The 17,882-nt window shown below is 37.5% G+C and overlaps 1 protein-coding gene across 2 annotated transcripts in view; it reads left to right on the forward strand.

The window, feature by feature from the left end:
- LOC114054104 (transcription initiation factor TFIID subunit 4B-like) overlaps positions 1-17,882 on the forward strand; it is a 184,533-nt gene that overhangs the window by 119,541 nt on the left and 47,110 nt on the right. For both annotated transcript variants that reach the window (XM_027877218.1, XM_027877217.1), the window contains exon 14: positions 7,756-7,872. In XM_027877218.1, coding sequence (XP_027733019.1) covers positions 7,756-7,872 — 117 coding nt within the window. The remainder of the gene's footprint in view (positions 1-7,755; positions 7,873-17,882) is intronic.

The raw sequence follows: 17,882 nt of genomic DNA on the forward strand, positions 1-17,882 counted from the left end.
GCAATACTTGAGAACCATGTAAAAATACATAGAGAAAATATTGGTGGAGGGCACACCCCCACTGATGAAATTATGGATCTTTGAAGTCTGTGTAGTGTATAGACCAGTATCCAATGAGCAGTGCCTCTGCAATTGAGCAGACCCTAAGTTTTGCTGAACAGTGAGTGGTGAGTGTCAGTCACTGAATATATTTTACTAGAGACCAGTTGTCAAAACTCTGGCTGGCTAAAATACCTTCTTAAAGCTGAAGTTTGATAGAACTCTATTATTTTAGCTTGAGGAATCAAAAAGGGAGCTAGCTGAAAAAGATACTGATATGTGAGAAAGGTGGAGCAAATGAAATTCCTTTTCCCCAGGCAAGCTTCTAGTTCCGTGGATGACTGTTTATACCAAAGTTAACTTGTTTAAATTGTCATCTTCACTCACTGTTGATATCAAAAGTACCTGAATACCCTGAACTTTATGCTTTTCCAGTCAAAACTGCTGGCAGAGATATGCATATGTATATAATGTACATATATACACACACACATATATATGTATATTGTTTGTGTATGTGTGTATTGCAGTGATTATTTTTGAGAAACTTTCTCAAAGGTTTAAATTTAATGTACCATCCAAAACAGTGGTCCATTAGCCATTCTTTTGGGGTTATGAACTTTGTAGAAATATTGAGCATGAAACTTCAGAAAGCTGAGAAAAATGTAATTTGCCCATACCTTGAGAAAAATAATTCACTAGGTAGAATATGAAGTGAAGAACAGAGGTCAATTTTAAAACCTTTCATTTGGTATGATTACAGCTGTACTGCAAATGCCATTTCTCTATAGGAAAGGACTTAAAACATACCTTGCCTTTTGATTTCTGCTGCAGGTCAGATTAACTAAAATGGTTATTTTGTCACATAGAAGTTTCTGGCTGTGGCAACATCAGACTTTTAAAATGCTATTTTTTTTTTTATTATTAAAAAGGCCAGCAGCAACAAAGGGTATTTTACAGCTTCTGAGACATTTTCTTAGCAATTTGATTTTTTTTAATAGAATTTTTTTAAAAAATCTGTATTATAGCTTTTGGGAGCAAATAGAAGATGACACTTTCTTTTCTAGTTCTTGTTTATGAACTGATCTTGTACGTAAGATTTAGGGGGCATTATGGGAAAATAAAGGTAGGTTTGAGCTTTATTGATCACTTACTTAACACTGTCATGTGGTAAGTATATGTGAGGTTCTCACTGTTAGTGAGTAGTGAATGTTATATTTTGATAAAAATCAGTATGAAGATAGGAATCAGCTACTCATGGATTTGTGGCCTCACCTCTCTGATGTAAATCACAGTCCACCCATTGTTTCTCTCATCCGTGTCTTTTCTATAAGTTAGCCATAAAGACCTCACAGGGAGTCTGCCAAATGTATTGTGGCAGTCTCCCTCATTTGATCCTAACATCCTGAAGATACCAGAGCAGTATGTGGTTTGTCAAGGGGACAGTCCTTGCAAAGTCACAGAGATGGAAGATTGAATGTCATATATGAACAGCAGTAAGTATTCCACTTTGTCTGGAATGCAGTGTGTGAAAGAAGGTATGACCTTGGATTGTGGAAAAGTAGACTGATGGGGGCAGCTAGGTGGTGCAGTGGATAGAGCACCGGCCCTGGAGTCAGGAGGACCTGAGTTCAAATGCGGCCTCAGATACATAACATTTACTAGCTGTGTGACCCTGGGCAAGTCACTTAACCCCATTGCCTAGCTGCCCTTCCCCCCCCCAAAAAAAAGAAAAGAAAAGAAAAGTAGACTGCCAGATTGTGAAGGACTTTTAAAAACTAAACCCAGTGATCACTACTGGAGGTTCATGAGGTATCATTGTAAGAAACCTGGTAGCATTGCTAGGGATTAGGAAGACCGGGTCAAGAAATTGACAAATTTAAGGGCACAGATCATGTCCTTCATCATTATTGCTGTGGAAGAGAATATACTGGGGTGTTCCCAGTATATTAAATGAGATGGTGACAGAGAATAAGATTTGTATTTCTGAATCATGGCTTGAGGTATAGGTCTGATAGGCCTACCTCAGTATTCTTATTTTATACCTGAGTATTTTTAACAAGGGCTGATTTTAAAATATATTTGCCTAGAGACTGGGAAGTCTGATCAAGAGAGCTTTAAACCAAGAATGGAGAGGACAGGCAAAATCTCTGAAGCCAGATAATACAGAAAGTATCAGGAATGACAGAGAAGAAATGTTGGTAAAGAGGAATCAGAAATTTACAGTAGGCAAAATTAAAAAAGCAATAGGGATAGTGACTAGATCTGTGATTTTAATAGGAAAGGGAATACTTGAGTAAGAAAACTTTTTCTGCCAATGCAGTCAGCACTTTTTCTGCAACTGATAGTCTTAGAGAATTGCTTAGAGGATTGAGGGATTAAATGATTTGCCAAGATCATATAGCCAGTGTGTATCAGAGGTGTTCCTGCTTCCAAACTAGTCACTCTAATCACTAAGCCACACTGCTTCTCCAAAAAGTGAGAGCAGCCGCTTGTGGGTACAAAATACAGCTAGCTCTTGATTAGTATAAATCATGAATCCTCCAGAGTGGTTACAACATTTGAAATTGTACTTCAGATTTCCATTGGGCTAAAGGCAGTTAGCATATTTTACTAATTATAACTTCAAATAGTGTGAATTCAAATACATGAGAATACTTCATGGGGAATCATTATTTGTACTAATCAGGATCTAGTTGTAAAAATGAGAACTAGAAATTTTTATGTAAGGAGGCAAATATGACCTCATAAGCATCACTGGGATTTTTTTTGGAATGTGAATCATTATGATGATATTAATAATAGCTAACATTTATGTAGCACTTTAAGGTTTGCAAGGGACTTTACATGTTATGTGATTTGATAATTTGATGGATCAGGACTAGAATAAATCTCTAATATGTCTTTATTCAAAAGGAACAGACTCGATGAAAGGAGTGATGGAATAAAATGTATTAAGAGTATGAACACAGGTCATTTGACAGACCTGTGATCACATCAGTGTGAGCACTCACTTCAGTGATGCAGCTAGCACCTTTGAAGAAATCTGCAAACTATAGTAGAAGCAGCATTATGGGGAGAACATTTGGTTCAGGAACAATGGAGGCTAAAGCAGAAACAACAGTATGGTGGGAACTATATATTTGGCCAAAAGGAAGAAATGATAAATTTGAGAAACAGCAAAACTGAGCAAAGGAGCTAGTAATATTGTGATGATGATAGATGACTTCAGCTGTGTGTGTGTAGACATCTCCTTTTGAGATCTTTTATGATGATTTCATTCCTCAAAAGATAAAGAAACAAAAGAAGAAACCTCTCTTGGACTTCATTCTCATAAACAAGGAAGAACTTTTCTGCTAAAGTTGGAATGATAGGATACTTGGAAGTGACCACTGCACCTTAGAGTTTGTGAAATACAAGGGATTTGGATTCAGTCACCAAGGTCTCTTTCAGCTCTCAGTCTTTGATCTTAGTAATAGTCTGACATACTCTAGGTTGTGGAAGAATGTATTAAGAAGAGTTAAGAGAGGAAATACAGGTTCCTTGGCTTGACATTCTATAGGGGAAGTGGCATAAAAAGAATGGGAAGCTGTGTTGAGGGAAGAACACAACCGTTCTGATGAAGGGGAAAAGAGAAACTGTGAAATGCACAAGGAATTTTTTGACCAAATTAGATGTTTTAAAGATCTTTGTAGAATAAGGGAGTGCTGAAGTTCAGTGTGAATTTGGGTTGATAATGAATGTTAATATTAACCCTAAAGGAACTGCCAGTAAGAACTTACTGTTGAGCTACTCTTGGGAACTGAAAAAATTTTGGAAAATAAGAGGTATTATAGGATTGGTGATGGGCAAAATGCCTTGATTTATAAAGGGGGGGGGGGGTTTAGCTTCATTTTTTGGCACAGTTGTAGAACATATTGTTAAAGGGATAGTTTGTGAATGTTCAGATTGTTGGATAAAAAATTATTTAGAGTAACTTGCTAAGGTAGTAAATTTACAAGAGACATCCTGTATCTGTGTTTCAGAATTTGACATTGTCTCATGCTCTCCCTGTTGGACAAAATGAAGGGATGTTGGCCATATTTTTTAATTATATGGATTAAGAACTAGTTTAATGACAGATAGTGCACAATGTTCTGTTTTCTAGAGCACTGGTCTCCAAAGTTGGGCCCTAGGCCCCACAGAGCTTTGGCATGCCCCAAGGGATAAGTAATTACTCAAAGGTTGAAACTGAGTAACTTCTGAGGTAACTAGTCTCTGGGCTAACCCCACCACCTCTCTACCTGTTGTCTCCTCATACTCATACTGTCCCACTCCCTTTTATAGCCAGGAAAGCTCATAATCTCTTTAGCTGCCTGCTTCTCAGGGTAGCCTGTCCTTCACAACCACTGACCTGGGAAGCCTGTCCTGTGAAGAAGTGTTAGCTATCCCCACCAGTCCCCGACCAGAGGTCACTCACAGGGCAGGCATGTTAGTCCAGCTGAAGCAGCAGGGTGCACTGAGGAGGAGACAGAAGGGAGCATGTGCCTGGCAGATTGAGCCACCACCGTCGCCACACTGACCACTATTCCCCGTCGGACCCTGATGGAGGTAGTCCAGGCCCCTTGAGTCCAAAAGCCTTGGGAATAGTGATGCTTCCAGCCAAGTGCCCTCAGCCATTATCCTGGGAAGAAGCCACTGCAGTGATGCAGTCTGGCAGCTGCTCCTGCAGATGCTTTAGCCATAACTATTGGAGACCCAGAAAAGAAAGTTTTTGTCACCAAAGTCCTTGGCACTGTCAAATAATTCCACACCAGAAGTTGATGACATTTTTTTTTTTATCAGTGAAATGACATTAATGAAGAGGCATCACCATCTGCTCAGCTGCTACACTCTAAGGACCATGGGACCTTTCTTTCTGATTTGCAACTTTCATATGTGTTCTCTTCCCCATTAGATTGTGAGCTCTTTGAGAACAAGGATTGTCTTACTTTCCTATTTGTATCCTTGGTGCTTATTAGTAAAATGCTTTACATATAGCAAATGGTTAATGAATGCTTTTTTAACTTCATTTAGAAGGCAAAAACATCCAGAAAACATTGCAAAAACAAACCTGGTTAAATGACTAGACCCAAGTAGTAGTAGTAATTAATTGCTTAATGTCACCTTGAAAGTTGAACTCTAATGAAAGCCTCAGAGATACCTTATTGGCCCTGTTTTATCTCCTATTTTTATCATGGACAAGGGCTTAGATGGCATGCTTATCAAATTGGCAGTAAACATAAAACTGTCTAATAGAGGCAGAATGCAAAAAGGTCTTGACATATTAAAATGGTGGGCCATATTCATAATGAGACTTTAATAGGGATAAATAGTTACACATTTTAGTTAAAAAATAAATTTTAGCCATTCAAAAATGGGGGGGGGAGCTAAGAATGTGATTAAACAGTGGAGACTTCAAAATGCAAGGCAGTTCAAATCTCTGAAATGATCTTTGAATGCTTAATAGAACCTGAATGTCCAGAATGAGATAAGTGATTGTCCTTGTACGTTTGACACCATAGCTATGTGTTCAGATCTGGGTACTGCGTTTTCGGAAGGATTTTGACAAACTGTAATCCATCCTGAAAAGGTTGACTGTGATGGTAAGCAGACAGGATATCATGTTTTCCCAAGATTAGGTGAAGTGAAGAAAACTGTGAATGTTTGGTCTGAAAATTTTTTTTTGAGTGGGGTAGGTTACAGTACATATTTCAAGGGTTATCCACTAGGAAAAAGATTTAGATTTGTTTTGCTTGTCCGTAGAAGGCAGAACTAAGAAAAGTGGGGTGAAACCATAGAAGCAGATTTTTGACTATGTAATTCCTTAGCTAGTTAGTCAGTCACCCTGCAGTCTAGCTAGAGAACAGCCAATCCTATTGGTCAGTGACCAGTAGTGTGAAGTTCAGGGCTATATACGTGTGTGTGTGTGTGTGTATGAAATATGTCCTCCTTCCTTCCCTTCTCTCTCCCCTCCACCCCAACTCCAACCCCCATCACAAATGGTATGTCTACTAAATATAAAGCAGATTCTCCTGGAAAAGGTTAGTTCTAGATACAGTTTGCCCTGTTCCTATGACTTGTGAGCTCCTTTTCTCATTTTTATAGTATAGCATTTAACATCTCAACCATGATGAGGTGATAAAGCAGGGTGCTAATATCTGTTTCCCAATTTGGCTGTTTTTCCTTTTTGACTTTAATGGTACATTTCTCCCACACACCCCTGAATCTAGTTTTGCTCTAGTAGTTTAGCTGACATATTTCCCCAAAAATGTCAGTTTGTAGGTGGCAGTGCTGTGAATTTGTGTGTGATTGATGCTATTCAAAATAGCTATCATATAATTTTCTTGTGTTTTTTAAGACCACAGAAATAAATATTAAATAAATTCCTTCTCTGGATCACATTTTGTGCCAAAGCACAGAATGCAAAAGTGATTTTTTTTTTTGTTACCCATTTGTATCAGAGAAGCTTTGTTTTTGATTGAGATTTTTATATCTTCTGTTATGACATCTTTTCCTATTTTAAATCTGGATTAGATTGGGCAAAAACTCAGATAAAGGACTTTATTTCTGTTCTTCACACTCTACTCTTTTTTATCCTGTAAGATCAAGATCAGGAGAGTGTGTTAAGGAGGCATCATAGGAAATATTGGGAATGTTCCCTTGATTGTTTTGTTTAGATGCTAATCTATTGCTTATATATTTTTACCATTGGTACTCTAACCTCATGGAGCAGCAGTATGGTACAGTGGTAGAGCACTAGGCCTGAAAATCAGAAGACTCATTTTCCTGAATTCAACTCTGGCCTCAGACGCTTATTAGCTGTGTAACCCTGGGCAAGTCACTTAACCCCATTTGCCTCGATTTCCTTATCTGTAAAATGAGCTAGAGAAGGACATGGCAGACCACTCCAGTATCTCTGCTAAGAAAACTCCAAATGGAGTTGGAACTTGAAGGAAGCCAGGGAAGCCAGGAGGTGGAAATGAGGAGGGGAAAAATTCCAAGCATGAAAGAAAGCCAGTGAAAATTCCCAGAGCTGAGACGGAGGATCAGGATCACAAGTGTTGAGGAACAGCAAGGAGACTCATGTCAGATCTTGGAGTATGTGGGAGGGTTTAAGGTGTAATAAGACTGGAAAGGTTGGGGCAGGGGAAAAGATTATGAAGGGCTTTATACACCAAACCAAGGATTTTATATTTGATCCTGGAGGTTATAGGGAATTATTTAAATATTACTCTGCTGCTTAATTGTGGTACGGAGTTGCAAATTCCTTGCTCTTTGAGGTTACTTTCTATTTAGTCTGTATATATCTTGTATACATCTATTTATATACATGATATCTTTTGCATTAGAATGTATGTTTCTTGAAGGCAGGGCTTGCTTTTGCTTTTGCTTTGTATCCTGAATGCTTAGCACAGTGCCTGATGCTTATAAATGTTTAATTAATGCTTTTTGCTTCCTTGGAAAAAAAAAACAAAACAAAACCCAAATGGATCATGAAGAGTTGGACACAGCTGAAAATGACTGAATAGCAACAAAATTCTGATCTCATTTTTATTGGGCATTGTAAAGTACAGAAATATCCTTGATGGAAGAATGCTTTATTATATAAAATAGTTGTATTGAAGTGGGGGTAGGTGGGATTGGATGACATTTGCTCAGATATTTGTGTTCACATTGTATTTCCTTATATACTAGATGCAGCAGTTAGAGTTGGCACAGATGCAACAAAGAGATGCCAATATTACAGCCCTTGCAGCCATTGGACCAAGAAAGAAGAGACCACTGGACTCTGTTGTTGGATCTGGAATCGAGGTACCAAAATACACTGTCTTTATAAGAAAGAAAAAAGACAAAAGTGAAATGAACATATATAAGTACAATTTCTTGTGCAAAACAGGTGTTCAATAAATGCTTTTGAATTCTGAAATGCGCCTTTGATCACATCACTTTCCAGGTCAAGAATCTATAGTGATTCTCCATTGCGTACTATATCAGATCCCAGTTTCCAAGGCTGTCTTCTAAAAATGTATCTTTAATTCTCTTATCCATATTTATGTCCAACTATTCAAAATTATCCCTACTGTCTAGGCAGACTGATTATCATACTATCTTCTTAAAACCATCTATTTGCCCCTGCGGGTCTTTATTTAAACCATACCCAGAACCTAGATGAGGCATTTGTATGGTGTAGGCAAACTCCCTAAGTGAAAGAAAGAACACAATGTTATTTCCTTAAATGAACAGTTATATAATGTGCAAGATAAGGAAGTACTAACACCAGCAGCAGCAGCAAGAATAACAATAAAAGCCAATAAATGTTTGTTGACTAACTTTCCAAACCAGCAAACACCTTTCTTGGACATTTGTTATTCTCCTATTTGTGCTGTTTCCCACTATTAGAATTTAGGCTCCTTGTGAGAAAGAACTGTCTTGCTTTTTAGCACAATCCTTGAACACAGTAAGAAACACTTAATTTAAAAAAATAAAACAAAAAAACATTTTTGATTTATTCGTGAAAATGAGTAACAGAGAGGTTTTGATAAGACTCCTTTCTACAACAAACCATACTTTCATAGCTTCACAGTTGACGAAGTAAATATAACACCTTATTCTGTTTATTATTTCTTGACTACAAAAAAGGCTTTGATTGGTAGAAAAAATGTAGACTAGAAGACTGTTCCTTCATCAAGATGTCTCCCATACACATATTAAGATCATATGTGACTCCTTGATAAGCACAACCATGGTGATAAGTTTCCTTATTGCTCCTCCAAATCAATGACATGAGACATAAATCAGGTAGAAATACTCAAAACATTTTTACCACTGTAATGGAAGATGGTTCGAAAAAGAAGATTCTCTGAGAGAGAATGAGTGGTGAGGTACTCCAAATGTTCCTGTTTGTGATGACACTGTTGATTTCATCAGGCCCCCAAGATACTATGGCTGGCCTCCTCAGTGAAATCCACAGTGAAAATTTGGAATTATGCCCAAAGGGCAGTTGAACTTTGCATGCCCTTTGATCCCGCAATACCACTGCCAGTTTGTTTGAGTTTAAATCCATGGTAAAATCGATTATATAATGAGTTGTTAGAGTCTACATGTCATGGCTTCATTGTCACTGATGGTAAGAGTAGATCACTATTGAAATGATCTAAAAAAAAATCTGTTGAATTTTGTATCTGTTGTTGTTATCCTTTTGGTTTCATGTCTAAATGTAGGAGCTAGGTGGCAGGAAGGATAGATTTCTGGATTGGGAGTAAGGAAGACTCAAGTTCAAATCCAGCTTGAGGCAGTTATTAGCTGTGTGACTCTGGGCAAGTCACTTAACCTCTGTCTGCTTCATTTGCAAAATGGGGATTATGCTAGCACCTACCTCCCTAGGTCCTTGTGAGAATAAAATGAGATAATATTTGTATAGTGCTTTGCAAACATTAAAGCACTGCATAATGCTAGCTGTGTGATTGTGATTGTTATATATTCTTGGAATGATCATGCCAAACTTTCTGTAGGCTTCTTTTCAGTGTTTTATGAAATGATTCCATTCATTTTCTTCTGACATACTTCTGTCAAATTATGTTTTGCAAATCATTGGCAAACAATTGTAAACCTTGCCTACCATGTCTTTCCTCTTGTAGATCATGTGTTTCTGGCTAAGGTAAAATATTTGTAATATCTGTGTGATATAATCTAAAGCAATTTGTAAAGTTTAAATACTATATAAAGACAGGCCACTGATTATTAAATTGGGGGGCGTCAAGAGAAACAAGTATTTACATAGGGCTTATTATATTTCAGGTAAAGCACTTTACAGATATTATTTCATTTGATCTTTAGAACAACCCTGTGAGGTAGGTGCTGGTATCTCCATTTTACAGTTGAGAAAACTGAGGCAAACATAGGCTTTTTTGCTCTTGTTTCAGTTTTTTTTGTTTGTTCATTTTTTGTTTTTTTTAAATTTGAAGTGACTTACTGAGGGTCACAACAGTTTGCAATTATCAGGCTGGATTTGAACTCAGGTCTTCCTGGCTTCAGGCCCAAGCCTCTATCTACTCAAGTAACCATGATTTCATCTCCCATTTGTAGAAATTCTCTCCGTTGGTGCAGATCAGCAACTCATCATTAACTTCGATTCTGAAATCATTGCCTTGTGCTCTGAGAGTTGAAATGACTTTCCCATGGTAACTCAGTTAGTGGGTGTCAGAGGCAGGGCTTGAAAACCAAGTCTTTTGCTTTCAGAGTTGGAAATCTTTACCATGCCATAGTTTTCTCAGTTATTCTCTTAACAGTTTATTGAAATATGAACAGGTATTTCAGGATTGAGTACACTTAGAAAAATCTATCAAAATTTAAGATGGTTGGCTTTTTTGTGAAGTTTGGACACTTAGTTGAAGTATTTATAATCTCTTCTGATTATTGCTCAGTCATACCTTTAAATCAACATAACTCCATCTTCATACACTTAACTCTCTTCCACATACTCCATGTTCCGGACACACTGGCCTAATTCCTGTTCTTTGAACAAAATACTCCTCCCTCCACTAGACCTTTGTGTTAGCCGTCCCCATGCCAGCAAGGTTCTCCTTCATCACCTTCACTGCTTAGTTTCCTTGACTTCTTTCTTTCAAGATTTATTTCAAGTTCCACTTATTCCAGAAGGCTTTTTTCCTGGTCCCTACTGTTGCTAGTAACTTCCCTCTGAATATCTTCCATCTAATCTATACACACCTTTTATCTTCCTAGCTGTTTAAATGTTTTTACTTCGTTCAGAATGTAAGTTCCTTGTAGGCAGGGGCTTTTCTTTGTGTTTCCAGTGCTTTGCACAGTGCCTGGCATGTAGCAGGCAGTTAGTAAATGTTCATTGACTTCATTGTATGTATTGAGGACCATATGCTTAACTTTACACTTTCTGTAGATTTTTATGTTGTTTTTTATCATGAGGCTTTAACATCACCAAAAAAACATTGTCTCCCACCTGTGCCCTTCCCCCGTACTCCCTCTGAAATGGGGTGAACAATTTATCGTGGTTTGAAAAATTCAACTGTTATTACTCTCTTTAGGGATTTGTGGCTTGCATTTGTGGCTTTAGTGATTTTTGTCAGAAGCTTGATGCGTAACTAAAATGTCAAAATGTATTTAATAAATCTAAGAATCTACATGTTTTATTGAGGTTTTATTGTGAGGCTTCTCAAAGAGCATTTCTTAAGGATAAGAATGAAAAAAACCACGCGCTTTCAGTGCAAGATTGTGATAAAAATCGACTTGTAAGCCTGGCAAATTTTGTCATAAGCAGTGATATGAAACTTGCTTTTTTAAAGCATGGCTGCTCACAATACAGAGAGATAGAGATTGGTATTCTATGTATTCCTCATTTTTGGTTTTTAAATGACAACATGAGGCTTCTTTCTCTCAGTCATTTTATTGTATATGACTGATAGAGGCTTTCAGTCTCCCATTTCTCAACAAAAACCTTGTAGATTGTCTTTGAGATTCTGGTCTTTCCTAGCATACACAAAGCTTTAAGAGTCAAATCAAATACCTTAGTCTTTGCAACTGAAAAATCTTGGCCTCCTGCTTAGGTGGCATCTTAAGCACTGTAATAGTAGCTTAGCTTAAAAGCACTTTGAAGATTTGAAAAGGTATTTTCTTCATAACATGTAAGTGTAGTGGATAAAGAATTGTTCTTGGACCCAGAAAGAGCTAGTTTCAAGTCTTGCCTCTGACACATACTAGCTGTGTGACCTTGGACGAATCACCTGTTAATGTTCTAGGCAACTACTGAATAACATATGTTGGACAGAAGCTGCTGACCTATGTAGGGAAAGGGAGTTTCCTTACCTGGAAATTTGCTAAACTGATAATCCAAGGATTATCAGACCCTCTCCTTCACAACAACCCCTAGAGCTTGTGTGAGTATCATTTGCATTTTACTAATGAAGAAACAAGTTCAGAAAATGTTAACCAAATTGTCCAAGATCGTGAACTGAGCATGCTGCGTTGAATTGTGACTCTTTCCACCTGTGAAATCTGTTGCTCTTTCATGGAAATGTGTTTTATATCGTTTTTGATGTTCAGAGTTTTTATTGTGATAGGTTAGCGAATTGCACGTGAGCTTTCCTGTGCGAGCCCGCGCGCGTGCATACACACGCACGCACACACACACACACACACACACATACACTTCCACTCAAGTTGTATATATTTAGAGACCTTTACATCACAAACTTGCTAGAAATTTGACTCCACTTACCCATGAAATTGGGTTTCTCCACGAACAGCTGGTGTTTTTTTCTTACAACATATTGATAAGCAACTGATTCTGACTCCTACACTGTTATTATAGTATGAGATGTAGTTTTTTCTCTTTGGAAAAGACTGCCTTTCATCTTAGAGAATACCTTGACTGTATCAAGGCATGCTTTTTACTTCTCCCTTATTGATTCTCTATACCATTCATCACACAATCGCTGTTCTAGACTTTTTCTTCGGTTCTCCCCCCCCCCAAACCCCTTCTCCCCCCCTCCTTAATTGAATATTTCACCTTATACTATAGCAGTAAAGTCAAGGCCATTAGCTGTGAGCTCTGTTTCCCTCCCCTTATCTTCATTTCACAATCCTTTAACATTAGCCTCTTTTGTATTTCATCCTTCATTTTGGTCTCTAATGAATAAATTTCCATTATCTTCTCTAAGACCAACCCCTCTGCATATACTGTCATTCCCATCCTTTCCTGTATTCTCCAGCATATTCCCCACTATCATGTGTTCTCTCTCTCTCTCTTTCTCACTCTCACTCTCATCTTTCTCTTCCGGTTGACTAGTTTATTCCTTACTACATACAAACACATCCAAGTCTTCCCTATTTTTAAAAATTTCAGTATCCTGTACTTCTCCATTTTTCAGCCAGACTCCTTAGGAAAAACTGTCTGTGCTCATTGTCTTCATTTCTCCTTTCATTTTCTTCTAAACCCTCTGACTTCTGGCATTATTGCTCGACTGAAATTGTCATCTCCAAAGTTACTATTGATCTCTTAATAGCCAAATTCAGTGGCCTTTTCTCGGTCTTTGTTCTTCTCAACTTCCCTGCAGTATTTGACACTGTTGGTTTTTATATTTCCTCTTCCTTGGTTCCCTTCCTGACTGATAGCTTTTTCTCCTAATACAGCTGCCAAAGTGATTTTTTTCCTATTGCACAGATCTGACCATGTATCCCCTTATTTGATAACCTCTAGGGGATTCCCTATTACTTCTAGGATCAAGTTTAGATTACTTGGTTTGATATTTAATATTCTCCATAATCTGGCCCCATACTACCTTTCTAGCGTTATTCCATTACATCTGAATTCCCCTGCACGCGGGCACCTCCCCCACCCCCCTACAGTCCAGACATTCTGGCTTTCTCGTTATCCTGCATAAACTACACCTTTGCACTGGCTAACCTCCATGCCTAGAATATTCTTCTTTCTCACTTTCATCTCTTGGAATCTCGTTGCCTTCAAAACTTCACTCAAGCAAGTGCCATTAGGCATGCAGCCTTTATTGATTTTCCTTTCCCCTCCCCAGGTTACCCAGGGAATCTGCTTTCTATGTAGTGTTTTGCAGGTACCTATATGTGTTGTTCATGTCGTCTCCCCTGTTAGTATGCAAACTCCTTGAGGGTATGGGCAGTTCTTTACTTTTGTGTTTGTATTCATAGTGCCTACTACAGTGCTTAGCACATAGTAGGTGCTTATTGAATGCTTGTTTAAACTATCTTAACATTTTATTTTATATCTAAACTAAAACCATTTGGACACGATATACTCAACATTTCCATTAGTATCATAGATAAGGCATTGGATATCTCTTGCAAACATCTGATTTTTCTCAAAATTGGTCCTTTATACTGCCATCTTATTTCGGCCATTCTTTTATGTGAGTCATCTAAAAAGTACAGTATAGTGATTGGAAAAGTTCAGACTCACGTTATTTCTTCTGGCATTCATTCTACTGTTACCACACTCAAAGCATATGAGGGTCACCAATTCAGTCAATGTTTATGGATTGCTTATTAATGTGTAAGTTGCCCTAGCCATGTTTAGCAGAAATATGAAGCAGGACTAAATATGTTTCTCGACGTTTAATTCATGTCATATTTGTGTAATAAAGACTTGGGTATTTAGCTTAGTTGACAGCAAGCACAAGACCCTTGGAAGGCATTTATGCCCATTTCTACTTGACATATGAACCCATGTTTATCTCAGGGACAGGCAACTTGGTATATCTCAAGGCATAACATTTTTAAATTTTGAATGGCTCCAATTGCTAGGATGATTTTCCTTATATTGAGATGAAATCTGCTTCCCTATAATTTTTTCTACCCATTGTTTCTACATAATTTAACCCTCTGGAGCTACACAGATGTCTAAACTCTCTTCTGTATGATAGTTCCTTTTGATAATTTAAGACTACTACCATAGTTCATCCTTTTGTTTACTCCATTTTTTCTCTTCTATACAGCCTAAACATTCTCAGTTTCATGAACTGTTTTTCACACGGCATTAATTTTTAGTACCTTTACCATCTGGGTCACTTTTCCCTGACAGTATTTGTTTTTCAATGTTCTTTAAGACATAATTTACAGAACTAGGCCTAGTTCTATACATGTGGTCTCAGTGTAATATAATTGTTGTGCTGTTGTGTCTCATTCTGGATTCTATACTTGATTATTATCCCATTAGGGTTTTGGCAGCTACATCACTATTGACTTATTTTGTGCTTTTTGTCAACTAAAGCACCCAAGTCTTTATTACATGAATTGTGGTCTAGAAACATATTTATCCCTGCTGCATTCTTCCATGCCTCGTTTTCCCCATGTATACCCTCACCTCTACAGTTTTACAATGGATTTTTAAACTTAATTTTACAAATTGGCATTTATTAGTGTGTGCATATATAAATATATGTATGTGTGTATGAAGATATGTATGTGTGTATATATACATGAGAAGCTTTGGCTCATCAATTATAGACTTAACTAAAAAAAAAGCTATTATTCTTACCCTCCTGTTCTGTACAAATTTGGTGCTTATTGTTTCTTTGTTTTTATCGAAATTGAAGCTCTTTCTTATATAAATGCCACGGCATAGAGAAAAACCTGCCCCTTTCTTCTAACTTCCTTATAACTTTCTCTAAAAATTTGACTTTTGTGGATTTTTTTTAATATCATCTACAGTGCCCACTGTATCCCTCTTCCAAAGATCCATTCTTTATAATGTAGAAGAAAAAAAGGGAAGAAAAAGTTAAGTAAAACTGATGAACATGAATATATAGCTATATCAGTGACCACAAATTAAAAATTAAAAAATTAAAAACACTAAGATCTTTCATACTTGCTTCCCATTATAGAACCTTAGAGATGTCAAGTTTTTCAACAAGATTCATCATTTAGTTAAACAACTTTTACTGTTTATCTGCCATAAAGAAATTTGCTATGATGAGAAATGGAGGAATGTGGTTATGACAATATCAAGAATGTCTCTTCAAAGCCCCAGACCTGATATCAGCGTATCAGGATAAAACTTCCTTAGCTCTGTTTGACTCCAGATGAGAATCATAGTTAACATTTATTTTGGAACAGCTAATCATACAGCAAAGTTCCACATTATTCACAGGGCACATAGCCAGGTTCAGAATTACCTAGGTGGAAAAATTTCCCATTTAGAAACTGAGTAAGAAGATCCTACCATTTCATTTGCAAAGGTTGTCCTCTTGGTCTTTCCAGGTACAGACATCTACCTGTAGCAGTTCTCAGATTACGCTTTCTTTGAGCAAAATATGGCATTTCCCTTGAATGGTGGGTTATTGGTTTAATGAAAATTCAGATAACCATACCAGAAATCAAAACTCAGAATAATATCAAGTTACATTCCCAAAAGATTTTACCTCAAATAAGCAAGTTTCACTAATCACAGCTTAGGGCTTGGTATAGCTATTATTTTTTTTTCCCTCATGTTGTTGTAATAACAATTAACAATAAGCACATACAAGGCCATATCTTGTTCATCTTTTCTAGTTTAAATCCACCCTGGAGCAGAAATCAGTCATTAGAAATGAAGAAAATAATCACATTCTGGAGTTTCAAATCTACAGTTAATACATGATAGTTCACTCAAAACCTAGAAAAACACTGACTCTAGGCTGACAGATATCTGTATCTGAAGGTATTGTGTATTAACCCCTAAAACAAAAATAAAATCTTTAAATCTATAATCTGTTAACACTATTCACTGGAAGGTCAAATACTAAAATCAAAGCTTAAATACTTTGGCCGCATAATGACAAGATGGGACTCTTTGGAAAAGACCCTCATGTTGGGAAAGATTGAAGGCAAAAGAAAAGGGGGTGGCAGAGGATGAGGTGGATAAATAGTATCATGGAAACACCTTGGAAACATCAACTTGGACAGACTTGGAGATAGTGGAGGGTAGAAAGGCCTAGTGTACTATGGTCCATGGGATCAGGAAGAGTTGGACACAGCTGAACAACTGAGCAAGAAGAGTGTTGCCTCCAGAGCCGTTGGTTGACCAACTCAAGAGGACTACTAATTTGCCAATAAAGGGGTCTAGGTTAATTCTAATCCTACTCTGAGTAATACTCCAGGTCAAGGTACCACACAGTCTCCTTGACTTGACTGTGTTCCACCTGAATCCCAAGATTACTCATCTGGTTCTCACCATGCAGATTCATCTTGTATAGGTCAGTCCTTCCCCTCCTCCACCCTGAAATCATAGAGATTTACTCGGCATTAGCCTTGGGGCTTCTCAGTCAACCATCAGAGATCCCACTTCTGACACCAAAAATAGTCTGTCAAGAACAAAATCCAGAATTAAAAAAAGTTTTTAAAAGGAGTTTATTATTAAGTCATTCAGCAGAGGGGAGTGCCAAAAAAAGAAGTGGCCTGCTCCCCCCAAGCCACTGTCAGTTTATTATATAAAGTTCAAACAAAGGACAAGGAAACAGCTGATTGGCCAACACATAGGCAGTTTCTAGATAAGACACATAGGTTACTTGAGATCTATAGTGGAAGGAAACTCCTTACATTAAGCTTTGGCTCCCTAGAAGGGTTTTTGTCAGCATAACCTCATTGTCCTTTAAGCATTAAACAAATATGGTCTCTTAGCAAAAAGTCTGGTCTCTCAACCACACAGGGCTTAAGTTCAAATAATACAGTAGAATTTGCTTATGCTAACCAGTCTTGTTCTACTCTTTTGGTTATTGTTCTTGGTTGAGAAATAAAGTAAGAGTTGAATAACTCTACCTTCTCTGTCCAATGTATTAACATTCACCCCATCTTAATAGATTAGAGATGAAAGGGACCAAAGATAATTTAAATCTTATGCTCAGATAAGAAAAGAGAGAGAGAGAGAGAGAGCATGAAACTTAGGTGGTTTAGGACTTTCTTTCCTGTGCTCTGCTAATTTGCTTCTTGCATACCCTACTCTTCAGTGAATCTGTTTTTCCTTTCTTGTTCCCTGACCATAGAATTTTCTTTAAGTAAAGCCCCCTTTGCAAGATTTAGCTCTCTCTGGGCCCTCATCCTTTTGATACCCCTCTTGTAGGGGTCTGTGCCTTTTTGTCACACTCTTTCTTGGCCTTGTGCTTACATGTATATGTTCTGAGCTATCCTGTAACCAACTTGGGAAGTAGACTAGAAGCACTCAAACTTGTTTGATGCTTCATTACTTAAATATCTTTTCAGGGTTGTTACAGAAACATTTTATGATCAGAGAACCTTGAAAAGTCTAGCACAAACTTTTCCCAGTCTTTAATTTGCAGCCATCA

This window comes from Vombatus ursinus, unplaced genomic scaffold, assembly GCF_900497805.2.
Source record: "Vombatus ursinus unplaced genomic scaffold, bare-nosed wombat genome assembly UNPS02014812.1, whole genome shotgun sequence".
NCBI lineage: Eukaryota > Metazoa > Chordata > Mammalia > Diprotodontia > Vombatidae > Vombatus > Vombatus ursinus.